The sequence below is a fragment of the Aethalodelphis obliquidens genome, unplaced genomic scaffold (assembly GCF_003676395.1).
Source record: "Aethalodelphis obliquidens isolate GAN/ISIS:26980383/991018 unplaced genomic scaffold, ASM367639v1 scaffold22, whole genome shotgun sequence".
NCBI lineage: Eukaryota > Metazoa > Chordata > Mammalia > Artiodactyla > Delphinidae > Aethalodelphis > Aethalodelphis obliquidens.
The window spans coordinates 16,619,625-16,642,782 of record NW_020837966.1 but is presented as its reverse complement, the minus strand read 5'-3'; the positions used below and the strand labels follow the sequence as shown (position 1 = coordinate 16,642,782).

Sequence of the window (23,158 nt, the reverse complement as noted above, 5' to 3'; positions counted from 1 at the left end):
ACACACACACACACACACACACATATCTATACTCCTTCAAGTCAAAGTAATTTTAAAATAAAAATTCCTAATGATTAGTGACATTGAATATTAGAATAAAATGTTGATTTATTCTAATGTAGGATTTCTCAACCTCAGCACTACTGCCATTTGGGGCTGGATAATTTTATATTGTATGGGACTGTCCTGTGCATTGTAGGGTATTTACCAGCATCCCAGGCCCCTACCTACAAGATGCCAGTATCACCCTTCCCTCCTCAACCCCAACCTAATCCCCCCTCAGTTGTGATAATTGAAAATGTTGCCACACATTGCCAGATGTCCCCTTGGGAACAAAATTGCTCCGGATTGAGAACTATTTGTTCTAATTCTTGTAATTTGGAACAGTTGGCTGTTTCAGATATTGGTAACCAATTAAGGTTAGTAATTATTGCTTGTATCCCAAGAATTATAGCATTTCTCAGTATTTCCCCTTCTGAGGTTGTTTTCCCCCTTCTTGATGAATGTCAATGTTAATATTTATAATTTTTCTCTATATATTCTTACAGAAAAGAAATATGATATACTTCTATCTGCTTGGTTGGTTTAATTAGCAACTTTAATTAGTATCATTTTAGACACTGATAATAACCTGAGACTATCTAACCAACTTAACTCTTCGTGTTCTTGCTCTATTCCATCTGAATACAGTACAAAAAGTAGATTTTAAGTAATGTCTGTCTTCTGTAGTGCACTTTGAATTATAGATCTAAAATAGATCTAAACCATTAATTATAGCTGGAAAAAACTTGGGTCCTACGTTTTAACACATTTTATGTGTACCGCCATGTGTGAACCCCCTGCTTAGGATCCATAGGAAATTCAAAGGTGAATTTAATTACCTTAAGTGAAGAGTTTGCTTTTCTACTGTTGGGAGGCAAATAATGTCAACAAATGTATAGTAGTAGGCAGTTGAATAAGCACTTTGAAATGGTATCATGGAGGATGAATTCTGATCAGAGGAACTGAGGAAGATTTCATGGAAGACATGACATTCTTAACTGGACCTTGATGGATGAAATTTTGACAGTTGGAAATGGACAGCAATGTTGTGGATAGTTCAGAGCATGGGCTTTAAAGATTCACAGACCTGGGTTTAAGTTATAACTCTACGACTTTATAGCTCTCTGACCTTCAGAATTTACTCAAGGTTTCTTAGTCTTAATTTTCTTATTTGTGTAGTTGAATAGTACAAGTGCCTCCCTCCCAGGATTGTTGTAAGGATTAAATGATAACGGATACAAAGCATGGTTTAAATACCTAATAAATGTTAGTTTATTTTAGCTATTTTTAGTTTCAGAGCATCATAAAAACCAAGTTTAAAATCATAGGACACTTTTCATATCACCATACTTCTCCATAGTAGTTTTAAAAGATAAAATATCTTAACATGTTTCTGCTGAATCTCTGCTTTATTAAAGTAGATCGAACCTTATGAAATTATGTTTTTTCTCTCAGTTCACAACATGTTGGTAAGTGCAGTGAGTTTCAGATGAGGAAGAGGAATACAGTGAAAAATGGAGATATACTAATTGAATGTTTCAAAAATAATGCTTAACCTGTAGAAAATATGTGTAGAGATACTCAAAAAGAGTATTGTAAGTTAACTTCTTCTCATTTCCATTTCCATCTTAAAACCTGTTTATGTCTGAATTCAGGTTTATGTCATTTTCAAAGTTGTTCACTTACTCTTAATTAACCAAGGTAATATAAACTCAGGTTAACAGTACAAAACTTATGGATTCTTATTGAGAATGTGAGTATTTGGATATGGAAAAAAATTGAAAAATATGCCCAGAATGAGAGTAATGCTTTATGTTACTCATATTCTTTCTTTTTTAATTAGGAAATCAAAAGTATAAAAGAAGAACTTGCTACTAGATTAAATAGTAGTGAAACGGCAGACCTTTTGAAAGAGAAAGATGAGCAGATCCGAGGGTTAATGGAAGAAGGTACGTAAAATATTTAGTTGGTTATGAAAAATATTGTGAGAACAGGAAGATACCACGTGACTAGCTGCTGCTTCCTAATGAAAAAATATTGGAAGCAAGAACGGTTTGGACTTAAACCTCAGAAATGGTAGGCAACAATTCATGGAAGAATGGGGAGCAAGATGTAGAGAGGTAGAGGTATAATGTATGTAGCTTTTTGTTTCTAGGGAGGTAAAAAAATAACACCTTGAGAAATAGAATTTTGTGCTTCCCTAAGAAAGCTTCTAACAGGTTTTAGAGCCCTCATTTAAACCAAGATATTTGAAAGTTATAATTCTGGAGTTTATATAGTATCTGAATCTCTAGCTTGGGTACTATGTGCTATCATTTTATTGTTCTGGCATTTGATAGTGAATTTTTTCTCACATTCATGTTTTAATTTTTTAGTTATTAAGTACTTTCTCTATGAAAAGATTCATAATTAACAGGGTTATGAAAATTAAAGATTCTTCATGAGATAAAACATTACAGTTGGACATTGAATTAATTTCTTTCTGTAATGTCATAGGAAAGAAGGTAGTTTTGGAAAGGATGGTTAAATAAATTTTTCTTTTTCTTAAAGTTTTTTAGTTATAAGAGTAATGCTTGCTACTTGCAGGAAATTTTGAAGTTATAGGAAGTATATGAAGAAAGAGAAAAAATAGATCATAATTCAATTTTATAAGGAAATATTAATTTCTTCTAGTTCCTTTTTAATGTATTTTATTACATTTTTAAACATAATTAAGATCATACATCTAATTCGCAGTGTTCTTTCTTTTACATTTCCCTATGCTGTTAGATGTTTTGATACCATTATTAATGGCTGTGTTAAAGTCCATTATATGGATATATTATAATTTGTTTTACTCTTCCTAAGGTTATACATTTATTTCTAAAATGTTAATATTACAAATAGTAGTGGGATGAACATTTCTGTACTTAAATCACTGCACTTAAGTGAATTTCCAGAGTAAGTGTTTGAGGACAATTGGAAATAATCACTTCATTTGAAAAAGTTAGTTTTACCCAATTTTTCTTTTTCATTTATTCAGCTAATATTTAACAGTTAATATGTCAGATATTGTGTTTGATATAGTAATAAATATGACACATTCCCTGTCCTTTAGGAACTTATAGTTTAATGAGAGGGAAATATAGGTACACTGATAATTATAAAGCAATCTTAGCACTAAAATACATGAAACACATAATTGTATCTCAAGACATCTTGCAGTCAGATACTGTCTTGTGTTACAACATTAGAGACTGAAGGGACGGCTAAGTACATGGTTTCATAATTAAAAAAAATTATTAAGAATATTAATATCAAATTTCACTTCGTTGGAATTTACTAATTTAATCAGGGAGTGAGCTGATGTTTTCTTTTGCTTAATGAACTTCTTTATAGAGAAAATAGAATGATTTCATCTATGGGTATATTCACATACTGCTTCTGTATACCCTAAAAGTATTTTTTAACTCAGAGCTGAAGAGCTGAAAGTCTCAAAGCTGAGAGTGCGTTACAGTGAGTAACTGATTACTTCATTACCTAGAGTCATCAACTGTTAACATCTAGCCACACCTCCTCCGTATCTCTCTGCACACGCATATACTACCCTTTTGCCAAACCACTTGAAAGTAGGTGACAGATATCATTCCACTCCTAAATTCTTTTTTTATCCAGCTTTATTGAGGTATAATTGAGAAATAAAAGTTGTATGTATTTAAGGAGTACAATGTGATTTTTTATATATGTATATATTATGAAATGATTACCACAATCAAGCTAATTAATGTATCAGTCACTTCACACACTTTGTGTCTGTGATGAGAACACTTTTAAGATCTACTCTTCTTAGCAAGTTATAGGTGTTCCATACAGTGTTATTAACTTTAGCCATTATGCTGTAAATTAGATCTGTAGAACATATTCATCTTACATAATTGAAACTTTGTACTCCTTGACCAACATCTCCCCATTTCCGCCACCCACTGGCCCTTGGTAACCACCATTCTGTTCTCTGCTTCTACAAATTCAACTTTTTTATATTCCACATATAAATGAGATCATGCCATGTTTGTGTCTGGTTTATTTCATCCTCTAGGTTCATCCATGTTTTCACAAATGGCAAGATTTTTTTTTAAGCTAAATAATATTTATATCTATATCTATATTTATATCTTACCTATATATCTGTCTATCTATCTATCTATCTGTATATATAGATCTGTCTGTATCGCATTTTCTTTATCCATTTATCCATCGACGGAAACTTAGATTGTTTCCATACCTGGGCTATTGTAAATAAGGCTGCAGTGAACAGGGGTGCAGATATCTCTTTGAGATACTGATTTCATTACTTTTGGATATATATATTCAGAAGTGGGATCAGTGGATCATATGATAGTTCTATTTTTAAGTTTTTGAGGAGTCTTCATACTGTTATCCATAGTGGCTGTACCAATTTACATTGCCACCACTAGTACACAAGGGTTCTCTTCACATCCTCTCCAGTATTTATCTTTTGTCTTTTTGATAATGGCTGTCCCAATAGGTGTGAGGTGACATCTCATTTTAGTGTTGATTTGCATTTCCCTGATGGTTAGTGGTGTTGAGCACCTTTTTGTATACCTGTTGCCCATTTGTATGCCTTTTTTGAGAAATGCCTATTCATGTCTTTAGCCCATTTTCAAAATTGGCTTAATTGTTTTTTTGCTATCAAGTTCTGTGATTTCTTACATATTTTGGTTATGAATCTCTTATTAGTGTGTAGTTTGCACATATTTTCTTCCATTCTTCATACTGTCTCTTCACTTTGTTGTTTCCTTTGCTGTGCAGTAGTTTTTTAGTTTGATGCAATCTCATACGTCTGTTTTTGCTTTTGTAGCCTATGCTTTTGGAATCATATCCAAAAAATAACTCCCAAGCCTTATGTCAGAAAGCTTTTCCCTTATGTTTTCTTCTAATAGTTTTACCGTTTCAGATCTTACATTTAAGTCTTTAATCTATTTTGAGTTGATTTTTGTATATGATGTGTGATGGGGTACCATTTCATTTTTCTGAATATGCATATCCCAATACCGTTTATTGATGAGACTGTCCTTTCCTCATGTGTGTTCTTGGCATCCTTGTTGAAGATCACTTGTCTGTAAATACGTGGATTATTTCTGGGCTCTCCATTTTGTTCCATTGGCCTATATGTTTGTTTTTATGCCAGTACCATACTGTTGATTACTATAGCTTAGTAATATGTTTTGAAATAAGGAAATGTGATACCTCCAGCTTTGTTCTTGCTCAGGTTTACTTCAGCTATTTGAGGTCTTTTGCAGTTCCATTTGACTTTTAGGGTTGTTGTTTCTATTTTTGTGAAAAATGCTGTTGGAATTTTGATAGGAATTGCATTGAATCTGTAGTCTACTCCTCAATTCTTCAGTCTGCATCTCTCAAGGATAAGTACACTTTTTTCTTGACGAGCACAACATCATAATCACACCTAAGAAAATCAGCATTAATTCAGAAGTGTATTCCAGCATGTATTGCATCATTTATCTCAATTGTCTCTAAAAATAACTCTCATACCTGGTTATTTGTTCTGCCCCAAAATCCAATCAAAGTTTGTTCATTGCATTTGGCCATTATGTTCTTTTAGTCTTCCAGCAATCTAGGATATCTTTTTCATGGTATCAAAGATTTTGTAGAGTCCAGTTGTCCCATTGAATGCCCCATGTTCAGGAATTTGTCACTTTCTTCATGATTAGATTCAGATCAGATTTCTAGTAAGAAATATAATAGGTGATATTGTGCACCTACCACTCCATCACATCAGTGGACTCATAATGTCAGGCTGTAGCACAATTAGTGATATCAAAACTGAATGTTTGGTTAAGATGGTGACCAGGTTTCTCTATTGTAAGAGCACATTTTTTCCCTTTGTAATTTATAATATGTGGGAGTGATTCTTTAAGACTGTAAATATCCTGTTCCCACACCATCCTTCTACCTAGTAATTTTAGCATTCATGGCTTATGCTGTCCAAATCAGTTTACCATTGACTGTTACAGCATTGTGATGTTTCAAATATTCTGTCATTTTATGTCACTGGTTAGTTAAAACATTCTATTCATATTCTTAGAGAATCATCATTATTTGAATTTATCCTTTTTTGCCATTGCCAGGAGAAAAACTTTCAAAACAGCAGCTGCATAATTCTAACATCATTAAGAAATTAAGAGCTAAAGACAGAGAAAATGAAAATATTATTGCAAAGCTGAACAAAAAAGTTAAAGACCTAGAAGAAGAGTTACAACATTTAAAACAGGTGAATATTAACCATTCTCTGCATATATATATTGTTATTACTTCCAATATGAACATATGGCCAGGGTTTATAAAACATTTGGGATGATTTATTGAGGTATATCGTTTGGGAAGAATTTTCCAAGCAATTTAATAGTGAATGTTGGGACTTCCCTGGCAATCCAGTGGTTAAGCTGCCACGCTTCCACTGCAGGGGGCGCCGGTTTGGTCCCCGGTCAGGGAACTAAGATATCACATACCCTGCGGCGTGGCCAAAAAAAAAAAGAAGTGAATGTTAAGATTCTTCTTCGTTATTATAATACTTGAGATTCGTGGAATACAGTTATTTCCTGTGGTGTTTTTTTATTGAAAAATACCTTTGTTTTTATAATATAGGTCCTTGATGGCAAAGAAGAGGTTGAGAAACAACATAGAGAAAATATTAAGAAACTAAATTCTGTGGTAGAACGCCAAGAGAAGGATCTTGGCCGACTTCAAGTAGACATGAATGAACTTGAAGAAAAGAACCGAAGTATTCAAGCTGCTCTTGATAGTGCATACAAGTAAGAAAATGAACAAATGTGCAACTCGTTTAAAATCAGTTATCAGAGCAGGATGTTGAAGAAACACTTTTTCCATTATCTGATCACTAGTAACGTTTATAAACTTACCTATATATGAACTTGTGGCTGGTTAAAGCAAATTCGACAGAGAGTCCTCACCGTAGTCACTGCTTATTGTGTGGTGAACTCTTCCTCATTCTGTAGATCTCATGGAAATCTACCTGGAAACTTCATTAATATGGCCATGTAATTAACTATATTATTTTAACTTAAAAATCATCTATTTAATTTTTTAAGAGAACTTACTGATCTCCACAAAGCCAATGCTGCAAAGGATAGTGAGGCCCAGGAAGCTGCTCTAAGTCGTGAAATGAGAGCTAAAGAAGAACTTTCTGCAGCACTGGAGAAGGCCCAAGAAGAAGCCCGTCTGCAGCAAGAAACATTAGTGATTCAAGTAAGCATTAGATGAAAAATTAGTCTTTAAAATCTTTGTTTGTGCTTCTGCAAAATAAAGAATCTGTTAATTTGAATCAAACCTTATGTAGTGGCACATGTGTTACATTTTCTTTATAATCCTGTTGGGCTTATAAATCCTGTTGGGCTCATTTTCTAAGAGTACTGGATTGTGCCAAGCTTAATCAATTGTGTGTTTTTTTAAACTGTTGTTAAAGTGATGCTTACATTATACCAGTATTGCTTACGTTTTGGGGGGAATTTCAGACTTATTTGAGAACACTATGAAATCTAGGGATGTTCTTACCAGGGAAATGCACGAATGCAGATAAATACTAAACATTGCATATAATTTCAGGAGAATCTGTTTAACTCCTGAGCTCATTCATAGCATCTTTGGGAGTCCATGGACCTCAAATGAAGGAAGAAAACCAACATTTGTCAGGCTTTGTCTTATAAAATCATCATTTGATAGATATTTGGGTTATTTACACTTTTAAATTTTACTTATTTATTTTTATTGAGGTGTAGTTGATTGATGTACAATATTATGTAAATTTCAGGTGTACAACATAATAATTCACAATTTTTAAAGGTTATACTCCATTTTTAGTTATTATCAGATATTGGCTATATTCCCTGTGTTGTACAATATATCCTTGTAGCTTATTTATTTTATACATAGTAGTTTGTACCTCTTAGTCCCCTATTTCTAATTTTCTCCTCCCCACTTCTCTCTTCCCTCTGATAACCACTAGTTCTTTAAATCTGAGTCTGTTTCTTTTTTGTTATATTTACTAGTTTGTTTTATTTTTTAGATTCCACATATAAATGATATTATACAGTATTTGTTGTTCTGACTTATGTTACTAATCATCCATGTGGTTGCACATGGCAAAAATTTGAGTCTTTTTTATGGCTGAGTAATATTCCACTATATATACACCATATACTATGTATGTATACACACACACACCATATATATATATATATATATATGTATATATATATATGTATATGTATCTTCCTTCATCTGTTGATGGACACTTAGGTTGCTTCCATATCTTGGCTATTGTAAATAATGCTGCTATGCACATTGGGGTGCCTGTATCTTTTCAAATTAGTGTTTTCATTTCCTTTGGATATATACCCAGAAGTCTTTACACTTTTTGGTTATTATGGATAATGCTGCTATAAACATTAATTTACAAATTTTTGTGTGAACACATATTTTAAATTCTCTTAGATATATACCCTTGGGTCGTATGGTAATCCTTTGTTTAACTTTTTCGGGAACTATCAAACTTTTCCACAGCTGCTGAACCATTTTATGTTCCCACCAACCATGTATGAGGGTTTCAGTTTCTCTACATTCTTGCCAGTATTTGTCATTGTCTTTTTTTTTTTTCATTATAGCCCTTTTAGGGGTGTAAAATGGTATCTGAGTGTGGTATTGATTTACATTCCCTTAATGATTAATGATGTTGAGCACCTTTTTATGTGCTTATTGACTATTTATGTATCTCCTTTGGAGATATTTATTTAAATGTTTAAATCCTTTGCCCATTTTTTATATTACCTTTTTATTGTTCATTTGTAAGAGTTCTTTATATATTCTGCATATTAGACCCTTATCAAAAGTAGGATTTGCAAATATTTTCTCCCATTCTGTAGGTTGTCTTTCACTTTCTTCATAGTGTCCTTTGATACACAAAAGTTCAATAAATTTTGATGAAGTCCAGCTTACCTATTTTTTCTTTTGTTGCTTGTGCTTTGGGCATCACATTTAAGAAACTGTTGCCTAATTCAACATCATGCAGGTTTTCACGTGTTTCTTTCTACAGTTTTTATAGTCTTAGTTCTCACATTTAGACCTTTTACATATGAATATCAAATTGTTCCAGCACTACTTGTTGAAAAGACTATTCTTCCCTCATTGACCTCAATGCACTTTTGATTAATTTCACAGGGATATGTAAAACATTTACATGATTCCAAAGTGTGAAAGCTGTATAACAAAATATATTAAGATAACATTTACTTCCAACTTAGCCCCTCCCTATTCCCTTTCTTTGCCTGTAAATAACCATTTTATTAGTGTTTCTATTTGTAAATGCAAGAAAACATACATACTTACATTTACTTATATACCCCCCACATATATATACACACCTACACGTATACACACATTTGTTTGTATCTCTCTCATCCTTCCTACATAAAATATAGTTTACTATTGATACTGTTTTACAGCTTGCTTTACTTACCTAATAAAACATCCTGGTGATCATTCCATGGTAGAGCATAGAGCTTTTTAAAAAATTCCTTTTTATAGTTCTATAGTATATCATTGTGTGAATATACCATTCAGTCAGTTCCTATTAATGGATGTTTGGGTTGTTTCCGATGTTTTGCTGTTGTAAATTACACCATGGTCCTTGTGCTTCTGCCACTCCCTCACTGGGATAGATAAAAATATTAATATTTTAAATTAAAAGTACTCGAACGTAGTAACAAAAAATTGGGGGAATGGGAGATAGAGAGTATATGGGGTTACCATTCAAAAAATCATCACCTTTTACAAGTCCTGCCAGTTTTGTGTATTAACTTCTTGTCCTTATCTTCATGTACATATTTTTCATAATTGATATATATATATATATATATATATATAATTTTATAGTTTTTTCATTTAAGATTAAGTTGTACATTTCTACATGTTTTTTATGTTCATTTTAATTTTTATTGGATATATTAATGTATCCACATTTACAAAAATAAATGACTGCTAATAGATATTAACAATATTTCTTGTTTCGTTTGTTTTTGTTAGTCTAGCTCACAGTGTAGAGAACATCTTTGTATGTTTACAGATCTGCTTCCATAGAATAAATTCTCAGGACTAGGACGATCAGATGAAAGAATGTAAGAAGTTTGATGATTATGTTGCCATAACGCTTTCCAAAAAGGCTGTAGCAGTTTACAACCTGTGCAGCTGTGTATGAATATAGCAGCTAGTTCTTATAGCTCATATAGCTCCTATCACATTCTGCATTACACTGCGAACGTTTATGGATGCATTGTCTTTCCTCCTATATTGTATGGCAGTGGCTGGGCCTTGTACACACTTACATGCTTTGTGTGTGTGTGTGTGTGTGCGCGCCTTATCAAGCTTTCCTAAGTACATATTGAATACATATAGCTCGGGGATTGCCTGAAGAATGGGATGTGGTAATCATACGTAAAAGCTCATTGGATGGTGAAGGGTATTATACATGGACAGTAAGTCAACACAAGACAAAATATGTAGTTAGCAGGAAGTTATAGATAATATTGTGATATTGGTTGTGATAGTGTTGTTGGTTCTCCTAATACAGGTGGGGGACCTTAGGCTGGCACTGCAACGTGCAGAACAAGCAGCTGCCAGAAAAGAGGATTATTTACGTCATGAGATCAGTGAACTCCAGCAGGTACTGTCAGAGTTTCCCTAAACACAAATCTGAGATGCGTTTTTCAAGAAATACAAAATGACTCAGTGGGATAATGTTCTTAGAGTTGAGAAGATTTCTCCCATACTTATCATTTGCTGTATTTTTGTGGCTTATGTGAATAAAACCAGAGTGGGCACCTTAAAAATGTATAAGAAAAGCCCTAATTTTGTTTTCTAGAAAATAATTTTATCATGATAGACATGTAGTATATTCAGTGTTGTTTTTTCATTTGTAGTGGCCGATTTATTAATTATTATCAGTCTCTGATTACTGTGGGGCAGATGAGCAATGCCTAGTTTTTATGCTACTGCTCTGTTAATTTCAGTCAATGAACATGTACAGGAAAAGGGGGAGAAAATGCCCCTCAGATTGATCTTTCTGTTTTTATAAATACTTAGAAATATTTGGATGAGGAGGCAACTACTGGGAGGTTTGGATGATACTCTTTATTATCTTAAGGTATTCAAAGGCTGTCTTTATCTTAGAAATGCTCTGTAAAGAAGCACTTATTTAGTTACTCTGTTGCGCAACTTAACTGTAACTTAAGGATTGAATAGTTAGAAAATAATTTAATAAACAATCATTTTATCTTGAAGAAGTAGTTTTTCCCAGAAATCTCTCATAAAGTTTCTTTGCTAGCATTTTTAGTGTTTTTACTGCTGTCAGTAGTAATGACTTAAGAATGTCATGATTCAGAGACTCCAGGAAGCAGAGAATCGAAACCAAGAACTGAGTCAAAGTGTTTCATCAACAACAAGACCGTTGCTTCGACAGATAGAAAATTTGCAAGCAACTCTAGGGTCCCAGACGTCATCATGGGAGAAGTTAGAGAAGAATCTTTCTGATAGACTTGGTAACTGCTTTAGTTCTTAAGCTCAATGTAGAAGCCCTTCCATCTTGTTTTAGAATTAGGGTAATGGTATGAAATTGAAATTCACTTGATCTCATGATTACATTTTGTGTCTAACTTGTAGATTTTTACTTCTCCTCTTTTACATTTATTTTCTAATACCTTAATTGACTCTTTCAAAACATTCCTTACACGATGTGTCTGGTACTGTCTAAAATACTTCCATGTCATTCTTACATTCATTTTTACATACTGTTGTGCTCAACTGTTTTCTTGTCCATTGCTAAGTCTGACCTCATTCTAGCTTGTCTGCAGTAGTGTAGGAAGTAGAGATCAGATATGATTCTAGTCAGTAGTAGAATTCCAAGAGCAGAGATAGGTCTAAGTTAGATTAAGGTCAAATTCTAGTAGACAGATGCTGTGGAGTCTTAAGGTTCCATATTTTGCTTCTTTACAGAAATGCTCTAGGTTGCCCTTCCGTGCTGTTAATAAAAAGAAAATTATTCTTCTAAGATACTTATTGAAGCACAGAATATGTACATATTAGATATCCCAGAAGCTAGCAAATGGTGAAAAATTCCTGTGTCCATTCTACGCCTAAAATTAACTGTAATTTGAGAGACATCATGGTGTAGTGATAAAAGCAGACGTGAATGGGTGTCAGGAGACTTGGACTCAGGGTTTTTATGTTTTGTTTTGAATCACCCAGTCAGACAGTCTGGAGCAAGACACTTACCTTCTCTGGACTACACCCTGAAAATCATTAGGGGTGAACTAGATCAGTCGCTCTCAAACATTATTCAGTAGATCCCTTGTATGTGTATGTCTTAGGGCTGGCTGTCATGGTGAGGGGGAAGCTTGATAAGTAAGCTGCTGGGCTCCCTCCAGGCTGCTTTAATGAAAGTAGTGCCTCCTTTATCTTTTTTTTTTTTTTTTTTTTTGGCCCTTGTAGCTCCATGTAAGATATTGTCTGGAAATAGATTTATCTGCTCAAAAAGAAAAATCACTGAACAGATGAACCTTCATATATTGTTTAATTTCTAGGTATTAATTTTAGGTCTATTATTTATCTTGGACCACTTTTTGAGACCCATTTGTTATGAAATATGACATATCTGAAAATGACACCTTCTGAAACAAATATTTATTTAGCAATAAAATGAAAGCAAGAAGCCATTATTTTTGTGGCTTTTAAACTGGAGCCTACACAGCCTCAGGGATATGTGGTATTGTGCTGGAATGTAGGCAGAGCCACAGGACAAACGTACCGTATAATGCTATAAATAAGAGCATAGATAGAGTATAGAACAGAATTTATAATGTAAAGTAGAGATATTATTAGGTCTACTTTGGTGGGGAAAAAATATGAAAATTCTTGCCTTTGTTAAATCTCAGAATTTTATCCACTAGTCCTTTTTTTTAAATTGTAATTGTCAATTGAGCTAACTGTAGATTCATATGCAGTTATAAGAAATGATATAGAATGGTCCCTTGCATGCTTTCCCCAATATCCATATGTTAACACTTTGCAAAACTATAGTAGAATATCACAATCAAGGTATTAACTTTGAAACGACCTTCTGATTTTATTCTGATTTCCCCAGTTTTACTGGTACTTATTTGTGTATATGTATGTATATGTGTCTATGTGTGTATTAAGTTTTATACAAGTTTACCACTTGTGTAGGTTCATGTATCCATCACTACAGTCAAGATATTGAATAGTTTTAACACCACAAAGATCCCTCATTTTGCCCTTTAAAATCATACTTAGCACCCTCATGGCCCTCCCTCCCTGTCTCCAATCCCTGGCAGCCACTAATCCTCCACTTCTAAAATTTTGGAATTTCAAAATGTTATGTAAATGTGGAACTTCCCTTGCAGTCCAGTGGTTAAGACTCCGTGTTTCCATTGCAGGGGGCATGGGTTCGATCCCTGGTTGGGGAACTAAGAACCCACATGCCGCATGGCACTGCCAAAAAAAAAAAAAATTTATGTAAATAGAATTGTATAACATGTGACATTTTGGGGATTGGCTTTTTTTGCTCAGTGTAATTTCTTGGAGATTCATACAAGTTCTTATGTGTATCAATGATTTAGTCTTTATTGCTGAGTGTTTTTCTTTTTTTAAAAAAATAATTTATTTATTTATTTTGGCTGCACCGGGTCTTAGTCGCGGCATGAGGGCTTCTTAGTTGCAGCATGTGGACTTAGTTGTGGCATGCAGACGCTTAGTTGCGGCATGCATGCGGGATCTAGTTCCCCAACTAGGAATCGAATCTGTGCCCCCTGCATTGGGAGCATGGAGTCTTACCCACTGGACTACCAGAGAAGTCCCTGCTGAGTGTTTTTCCATGTATGTAGCACATCTTGTTTAAACATGTACCTGACAAAGGATGTCTGGGCTGGATCTAGACTTTGTATGGATAAAGCTGCTGTGAACATTCATATACAGGTTTTAGTGTGAACTTAAGTTTTCATTTCTCTGGATAAATGCCCAAGTGTGCATTTGCCAGGTTTTATGGGTAGTTGCATGTTTAGTTTTTTAAGAAAATGCCAAATTGTTTTCCAAAGTGGCTGTATCTATGAGAATAATCCAGTTTCTCTACATCCTTGCCAGCATTTTCTTTCAGTGTTGTCCCTATTTTTTCTTTTAGTCATTCAGACAGGTGTGTAGTGATGCCTTATTATGATTTTAATTTGCATTTTCCTCACGAAAGATGGTGAATGTCAGTTTATATGCTTATTTTCCATTTGTACGTCCTCTTCGGTGAAATGTTTACGTCTTTTGCCCATTTTCTAATTGGAATGTTTGTATTTTCACTGGTGAGTTTTGAGACTTCTTTATGTATTCTAGATGCTAGTCTTAGATAACATGGTTTGCATTTATTTCCTCCAAGTCTGTAGCTTGTATTTTCATCTTTTTCACATAGAACAAAAGTTTAAAATTTTGAAGAAGTCCGGTTTATCAGTTTTTCTCGTTATGGCTCATGCTCTTTGTGTCAAACCTAAGAACTCTTTGCCTATCCCTAGATCCTGAAGATTTCTTCTGTTTTTTTCGAAAAGTTTTATAGTTTGTTTTTTTTTTCAGTTGAAGTATAGTTGACTTAAAATATTATATTAGTTACCAGGTGTACAACAGTAATTTGACATTTTTATAGATTATACTTCATATAAAGTTATGATAAAATATTGACATATTCCCTGTGCTGTACATTACATCCTTGTAACTTTTCTATTTTATACCTGGTAGTTTGTACCTGTTAATCCCCTTCACCTGTTTTACCCCTCCCCTCATTATATTTCGTTTTATAATTAAGTGTATGATCCATTTGAGTTAATTTTCATATACTATGTGAAGGTTAGTTTGAGGTTCTTCTTTTTTTTTTTCCTTTGACTATCCAATTGACCCAGCACTATTTGTTGATTCACTACTCTGTTGATATATGACTCCACTTGCAAATTAAAATATTTTGGTGAAAAAAGTGATAAAACACATATAAATTAAGACTTTTTTTGTCTCTCTAGGCAGGCCTGCCTTAGTCAATGAGTACTTACAGTTTTAAGTGTGGCTATTTGCATCATTAAAAGTTTGAAGTCAGAATCTACTTGTTATCTTGGCCTCTTGAATGTATGTATATGTGATTTTTCTTTTTTACCCTACAATCAGGTGAATCCCAGACCTTGTTGGCAGCAGCAGTTGAGAGAGAACGTGCGGCCACAGAAGAACTTCTTGCCAACAAAATTCAGATGTCTTCCGTGGAGTCACAGAATTCTCTCTTAAGACAAGAAAATAGTAGATTTCAGGCCCAGCTAGAATCAGAGAAAAATAGGCTAAGAAAACTAGAGGATGAAAATAATAGGTGAGCATGTTTCTTGAGTGCTATTCTTGGTAGTTTCATGACATTTTAAAGCACTTTAAAAAAATGTGGTGTTGGATTTTAGCTTCATTGCACTGAGAACTGAAAATACATATTTTTAGTGTTTAAAGTCAGAGTCATTAGTAATAGGATATTATACCAAGATAGGACCGGGATTCATTAAACCTTGCATAGGCTCTCGAAATTGGGTGGCATGTTCTGAATGTATTTGCATTTTCCAGAGAAAAGATTCATTGCTTTAATTAGATTTTTTAAAGGAGTCTGTTACCACAAAATAGTTTGAAGACCACTCACTGGAGTTGTTTTTATATTACAGGGGTTTAAGCATTGTTCCAATCTTTCTAAATAAATGTCTGGGCTCTTTGGAAACCATAAGCTATAAAATCCATCTATGTGAAGTTATATTAAGGCTGTGATTAGGGGTTTTATCCTGAGTTCTTCCTTGGAATTTTACTTTAAAAAAAAGTAGTCAAGTAAAAATGATTCATGAAGTAAAATATATGAACTTTTGCAGACATTTTCATAGACCTCCCTAATAAGCCTTTGTAGAATCTGAACAAATTGTAGAATGGTGGTATTCAAAATTCTCTTTAGAAAAAAAGTCTCTTTTTAAATGAAATCTTAATCCAGAGAACCAATAAATAAGATAACATGAAGTAGTAGTTCAGTTTTTGAGTAAAACCCAAGTCATCTGGAAAATACAGTTGGAAAATAAAGCTGATAATAAAAATGACTACTAAGTATATAACTGGAGTTAATAAAGTAGTGAGTTTTTAATAGTCTGTACTATCATCTTTTTTGTTTTAATTCCCTTTGGCTTAATAGGTACCAGGTTGAATTAGAAAACCTAAAAGGTGAATATGTAAGAACACTTGAAGAGACAAGGAAAGAAAAGGTATTTCGATTAGTGTTCGCTCACCTCTTAGGGCTTCCATTAGAGAATGGTTGGGGATGGTAGCGAACTAATGAGATGACAAGATAAAATGGGTGACGTTTCTGCTTTTGGAACTTGATCTTTAGTAGTAAAACCAATAGGAGTGTATACCTTATGTTCCTAAACTTTGAGATTGACTTATGATGATGACTTAGTATCACAGAAATTATCTAACTGTATCTCTCTCTCCATTAGACACTGTTGAATAGTCAGTTAGAAATGGAGAAAATGAAAGTTGAACAGGAAAGGAAGAAAGCAATTTTCACTCAAGAAGCAATAAAAGAAAAGGTATTAAATTTTGTTTTCTTTTTGATGTAACCAGTTAGTAGCTGTTGTGATTAATCATTATTTGTTTTGTAATTTTAGCTACACTTTATAAATACCATTTCTTATGTCTAAAATCAATAGAGTGATAAATTCTAGTAGTATAATCAGTGTTCTGCTCAGAGTGGGTCCAGAGTAATTTGAGTTTATGCAAAGATATCTGTGATTTCTAGGATTTGAATGACAGAACCTCTTGCCCCTTTTAAAATGAATTTTTGTGGTCTCTCACTGACACTGATGCCGCTCATTTGGCCCATAGGCACCTTGGGAGTGAAACTGGTTTGTTCACTTGCTTTCTGGTTAATGAAGGTAATTTTTCTGAAGTGAGTTTCCTGTATTTAAAGGATTGGAGTATACTCGGTAGTAAGCATAATACATTAAAACTACCTATATGTGCATTGATTGAAATTACCTTTTGAATTTATTTGGTTTAAAAAAATACAGTAAAAATAAAGTGGATAAGCCAGAAACTTTATGGTTTGTAAATCTCATTGGTAATCTTATTCTAAAGAATAGGTTTAATTGGTGGTATGTTATATAATATGAAGCAGTTAGTTCATATAATTGTTCCATTAAAAACATTCTCATTCCATTAAAAATAAAACAAATTATGTTGTTATAATATAAATGAGATGATTTAACCAAGTTTGTCTACGCTTTAAATTACTAAATATTGTGCCTTTGATAAGACTTAAGATATCTGTAACATTTTATGAGGAAATTAGAATGAATCTTTGTTGTCATTGATCCTAGAAAACTTTCTTGCTTTTTTATTTATCATTTTACTCTTTAATCTGAACTGAATTTTTTTTTCTTTACACCTTAAGGAACGGAAGCCATTTTCTGTTTCTAGCACTCCCACAATGTCACGCTCAAGTTCGATAAGTGGAGTTGATATGGCAGGGCTACAAACATCTTTTATGTCTCAGGTGATGTTTTATTTCTTACACGTGTTTAGTTCTTAGACTGAATAATGATAAAGAGAATGTACAGATAGCAGTTCGACTCTCACCGTGATCTTGCTATTCTATAGGCAATATATCTGCATATTTGTAAGGGAGTGCTAATTGCACTGAGGAAATAGAGATGGTTTTCTGCCTTTGAGAAAGTCATAGACATTTTAAAGTAAGAATTGACCAAACCATTTTGTTTGACACCTATGCACAGTCTGTAGTAACTGAATAACTATATATGCTTTCTTTAATTAACACAGGATGAGCTTCATGATCACTCATTTGGACCAATGTCTGTGTCAGCAAATGGAAGCAATCTTTATGATGCTGTAAGGATGGGAGCAGGATCAAGCATTATTGAAAATCTACAGTCTCAGCTAAAGCTAAGGGAAGGAGAAATTACTCATTTACAGGTATTAGAAAAATTAAATGTGCTGTAGAAGTAAATGAAATTTTGAGGCCCAATGAGTAGCACCCTTCATTTCCACCTGCATTCTGAACAAATTGAGAAATAAAATGAAATAGTGACACGTGAAGCCCCAAGTAAATCATATATATTAACGATAAAGGCTGGTTGGAGAAATTAGCCAAGGATGAAAGTTCAGTGGGCCTTCTGAGTGCCAGAATTTGGGAGACTGTCACAGGAAATGCTTGGCTGGAGTGGGCCACCCCATGTGTGACAGCCTGCCATGATAAGACAGAGAGGCATCTAGGAGCATGAGAGCTCCTTGCAGGCAGCTTTTTCCAAACACGAAAAAAGGGAAGTTGCTGAGCTGAGCATAGCCATTTTATTCTTCCCAGATTTTCCGCTTAGGTAAGTTGCTCCAGCTCCCCCTATGAGGAAAGAGTAAAGGTGATGAGAGAGATTAGAACTATAACATCCTAGACATGAAAGGAAACATGGTGAGTGGAGCATCCTCCCATCTTATCTTGCTTTTCAGAAACTTAATGCTGTGACAAATGTTAAAACGTTTTACCTGTTTTCACTGTTAAACTTGATACACTCGAAAGTGGAACTTTCCTCTTCTATTTTTATTACATGATTTTAGTTGAAAATATTACTATATTAAAGAAGATGTCCTTGAATTGGAAGAAAATAGATCAGAATAATCTTATTACCTGTTATGTTTGTGTAGCCCACTGTTATGCTTAAGGGCACAAATGAACTTCTTTGGTAGTTGATGATAGATTCTACCAATATGACCTACATGGTTGGCGGTTTGTTTTTATTTCTCTGGGTTTTTGTAGTAATTTAGCATAACTGAAATATATGCTATTTCCTTAGAGAAAAATGTAGAGTTGCATGTTTCAAACAGATGATTAAATTTTCTTCAGTTCTTTATCTCTCATAGTAAACCCTATAAATGGTATACCTTTGAGGAAAGTTGAAACCGTTTTTGTGCCTCTATTTCCTTTTACCAGGAGCTAGCTTATGGTTATATGTTCACATATCTATTTCTTAAAAAATAGCACATTAAATATGTTTATATTAGTGGGATTATTAAACAAGATATATTTTGATTTAAATCACTTCCTGGTAATGTTTCTCAGCTAGAAATTGGCAATCTAGAAAAAACTCGCTCCATAATGGCTGAAGAGCTAGTTAAATTAACAAATCAAAATGATGAACTTGAAGAGAAAGTGAAGGAGATGCCCAAACTTCGAACTCAGCTAAGAGTAAGTATTCTTCACTCTTATTGTTAGTTTACATAAAATGCATATGTATATGTTAGTGTTTTCTTTGATAATTGAAGAGTATTAATATTTGAGTGAAGAACTTTAAAAATGAATCTTATCTTGCTTGTCACATCACACATTCCGAGTAATGTTCACAATCATGTTTAGTCTCAGCACAGGAAAATAACTAGATTTCATTTGGCCAAGGCTCATTAATAATCCTGAACTTTTGCATGATCTGAGTAGTATTTTATTGAATGATGTTATATGTATCCTCACAATTAGCATATTTGGTATTGGAAGTTGCTCTTAAGCCATATATGAGAATAGATTTTCTTTTGACTTTTCTTGTGGGGTAAATGCCAGGTAATACTTAAACCACAGTGAACCATAGAGACTGAAATTTCATCAAACGTGCTGAAATTACTGGGAGAAAAGACAGATTAAGCTATATATGGGGAGAATTGTAGATTTAGTGAAAAGATATGTTAAGATTAATAGCCATCTGGCTTATTTTGTTTTTTTTATTCTTTTATTCCAACAGACCGAGGTATGAGTTTAATTTTTATGAGAGATGACTATATACTTTTATTTAGATTGTAATGTCTTTACTGGTGGCTCATTTATGATAATATAAATATAATATTAAAGATTTTCTGTAGTTATTTAAAAATTGTAAACAAATATATTTTATAGGATTTGGATCAAAGATACAACACTATTCTGCAGATGTATGGAGAAAAAGCAGAAGAGGCAGAAGAACTTCGATTAGATCTTGAAGATGTAAAAAATATGTATAAGACTCAAATAGATGAGCTTTTAAGACAAAGGCTCAGTTAACTTCTGAAAATTACATTCCCATCGAACTGAATGTAAACATTTAATATCTAAGTACAGATATCCAATAAATTCTTTTATAGAATTAGAAAGTGGAATTTACTATAGCATTCAAAAATTGAAAAAAATTGTTTTATAGTATATAGTAATATTTCCAGTTAAATTATTTTGTGCAGTATTTGAACTTTATTTTTAAAACTATTCTTTAAAGATTTATTTTTTACAGTCTTTTTTTTTTTTTGCCTTGAATAGCACAGAGATTTATTACTTTATCCTCATGTCATTATGGTTAGGGAAGGAGAATGGTGTTATATATTGTAGATATATAACTAATTGTATCTATAATTTATATGTTTTTGTATATATTGAGAACATTTAAAGAGTGATAGTGACATATTGACACTTTGAAATCTTTCACACTTAAATCTTCAGTATGTCTAATTACTATTTATGAAAATGGACATTGTGTTCAAGTAAAAAAATTATTAAACCTGCAGTCATTAAATCTTGAACTAATATTTTTCTTTTGGGAAAAAAACACCTTCTGAAGTTTAAAGGGTAAATAATTTAAACTTTAAAAGTTTTGTGGTCTCAAATTTTATTTCACTCAGATTTCACGATTAAGTCTGTACAAATTTTGGTACCCATTTGGAGAAAGCTATAGCTATTCAAAGTTATCTAGGCATAATTGAATAGTGGAAAAATCTACTTACAGTCATTTTGTGATGGTATCACTAACATTTTAGTAGTTTTGAAGACGTATTGTTTTACTACCCTATAAAATGAATCAAAAGTAATTAAATTACTAATATAATTTTCTTTTTAAAAATTAATTGTTCACATTTTGTAAAGCCATATTTTTGGCACATTAAAAGTATATGTTTGATATTCATAACAAAATAGAGAAATTATAGGAGTTAAATTTGGCATTTTGCAATTTTCTGTGGTTTATCATTTAATTTTTTTCTTGAACCTTTAAACTGAAAAATAGTGTGAAATAGCTGAAAAAATAACTATGCCTTCCTCTCAGCTGTGTTTTAGACTTGTGAAATATTTTGATACATTTTATTACTGAAAGTCATTTAGCTGCCTTTACTTGAAAGTAGGAACACTCACTTAACTTCTAGTTACATTTTAAACACTAGAACTTTAGCTACAGGTAAGCCATGTTGAAGCTTTTGGAATGCCTTTCAGGGCAATTCAAGTGACCTCATTTTTGTTCTTTTTGCATTCAAGACAGTATTTCTGTCAGTGAATCTCTGATTTGTAGCATTAATAAATATTCTTTCCATGTGAGCCAAATTCATAAAATTAATTTTCTATATTTTAGTGGTAAAAAGCAGTATAGTAGCTTTCTGTCAGCTTTTATTTTTTCTCCAGGGGCTGACAGAAAATGACAAGACTGATAGCAATAAGAAATGTACAGAATTAGAAAATACAGGAAACTTAAGTTGCAAATTCTGTCAAGTGTTTGAAACTAGAAGTTTAGGAATTATGAAATTGTTCTTTTAATATATCCATTAGTGAGGAAAAAACCCCCAAAACCCTTCAGTTGTGGAGAAAAGATTGAAATAAAATTCCTTTACCTTTCAATTTTATAATATTATACATTCTCTTTTCTTAATCCATATTAACATTAATAAAATCAAGTTAAAATTTTAAAGTGTTCTCAGTTTATTTAAGATAAACAGCTATTTAATATTTAAGTCTTGGGCTGTATATTACCATATATTGTTCTTTATCCACAAATTAATAGCTGATGTTCATACAGACCTTATTTTATTATACACTTAGATTTCTCAATACATTTGTAAGTTGAGAAGGTGTACTGAATTGCTTTCTTGAAAAACTCCACTAAGTGGCAGAATACCTATTGAATATTGGTTGCTGTATTTTGCTGTTTGTCATTAAAACTTATCTTTCCATATTCTAGAAAATATTTATATTTTAATAAAGAAAATAGATTGCAGTCAGATGTTTCCATTCTTGAAAGAAAATAGGTAATATAAATGATAACAATGTCAAGAATATAAACAAAGAATAGAGGGGTGTGAACATTGTTGTTTCATATATAGACAACTAAGCACAGACTGTGGGCATCCTTCTAACTCTTGGGAAGCTGAATTGAGAGTACCATTTCTTTCTTTTTCTTTACCTCTTTTTTGAGAACTTCCACTTGTACAGTGTTTAACATATGGGGATGTATCAAATGTATCTATACTTTGATTTAAGATATTCTAAATATGGATAATTTCTAACCTAGGAAAACATGTGGTTTAAGTAAGTGAAAAGAAAAGTTCAGGAAAATTTTTTTCTTGTAATCCTTCATTTGGCATTTGATTTATTAATTGAAAGTTTTATTTAAATGCTTATTAAAGGATGTGATTTATAATATATAGAAAATAGCCACAAGAAAAAATAGAAAATTACTATAAATATCTTATCTTGTTCTACCACTCTTTGTCTAGTATGTATACATGTATGTTCTAATGTATAATTTTTCTTTTTCATTTAAAAATCTAATGTCCCCAATTCTGTTCAGTTTTAAACTATTACAACTTTAACTTCATATTTTGTAAAGGGCTAAAGGTATGATTTAAACGACAGATGGATATAATATTTTAATCCTAAATGAAAGATAATGTAAATAATAAGCATGGATCTGATTTGAATAAAGATTTTAAAATAGTAATAATGTATTTCATTTTTAACATAATTTAGAGTGGTCAGTACCAATGAGTGAAGATAGTTTTCTTTTATGAAGATAGATATAACTTTGGAATTCTTATTTTAAGAAAATAAGGATAAGCCCAAAGTTTTATGAGTTATATTACTAAGTGTTTTATTAGAATTAAATATAGTTTTTCTAATGAAGACGTGTTTTTG

General features: G+C 32.6%; 1 protein-coding gene and 1 long non-coding RNA gene across 3 annotated transcripts in view; one reads left to right on the top strand and one right to left on the bottom strand.

Moving 5' to 3' along the window:
* The window catches only part of TMF1 (TATA element modulatory factor 1), a 30,813-nt gene extending 8,572 nt beyond the window's left edge, over positions 1-22,241 (top strand). The window contains exons 5-17 of one of the 2 annotated variants that reach the window (XR_003435878.1): positions 1,886-1,991; positions 6,189-6,331; positions 6,706-6,872; positions 7,170-7,326; positions 10,703-10,795; positions 11,513-11,669; positions 15,337-15,529; positions 16,373-16,442; positions 16,677-16,769; positions 17,633-17,734; positions 18,019-18,171; positions 18,560-18,661; positions 19,310-19,370. Coding sequence is in view for 1 of the 2 variants with exons in the window: in XM_027121355.1 (XP_026977156.1) it covers positions 1,886-1,991; positions 6,189-6,331; positions 6,706-6,872; positions 7,170-7,326; positions 10,703-10,795; positions 11,513-11,669; positions 15,337-15,529; positions 16,373-16,442; positions 16,677-16,769; positions 17,633-17,734; positions 18,019-18,171; positions 19,310-19,435; positions 20,132-20,275 (1,704 nt within the window). In the remaining variant the exon portion in view is untranslated. Of the gene's footprint in view, positions 1-1,885; positions 1,992-6,188; positions 6,332-6,705; positions 6,873-7,169; positions 7,327-10,702; positions 10,796-11,512; positions 11,670-15,336; positions 15,530-16,372; positions 16,443-16,676; positions 16,770-17,632; positions 17,735-18,018; positions 18,172-18,559; positions 18,662-19,309; positions 19,436-20,131 lie in introns of those variants that run through there. The other variant, XM_027121355.1, reaches the window with a different exon arrangement.
* LOC113628094 (uncharacterized) lies at positions 4,843-7,159 on the bottom strand. The gene is made up of 3 exons (XR_003435881.1): positions 6,981-7,159; positions 5,593-5,786; positions 4,843-5,506 (listed from the first exon to the last, which is right to left on the bottom strand). It is a non-coding gene; the product is annotated as an uncharacterized LOC113628094 (long non-coding RNA).
* Positions 22,242-23,158: the final 917 nt, after the last annotated feature.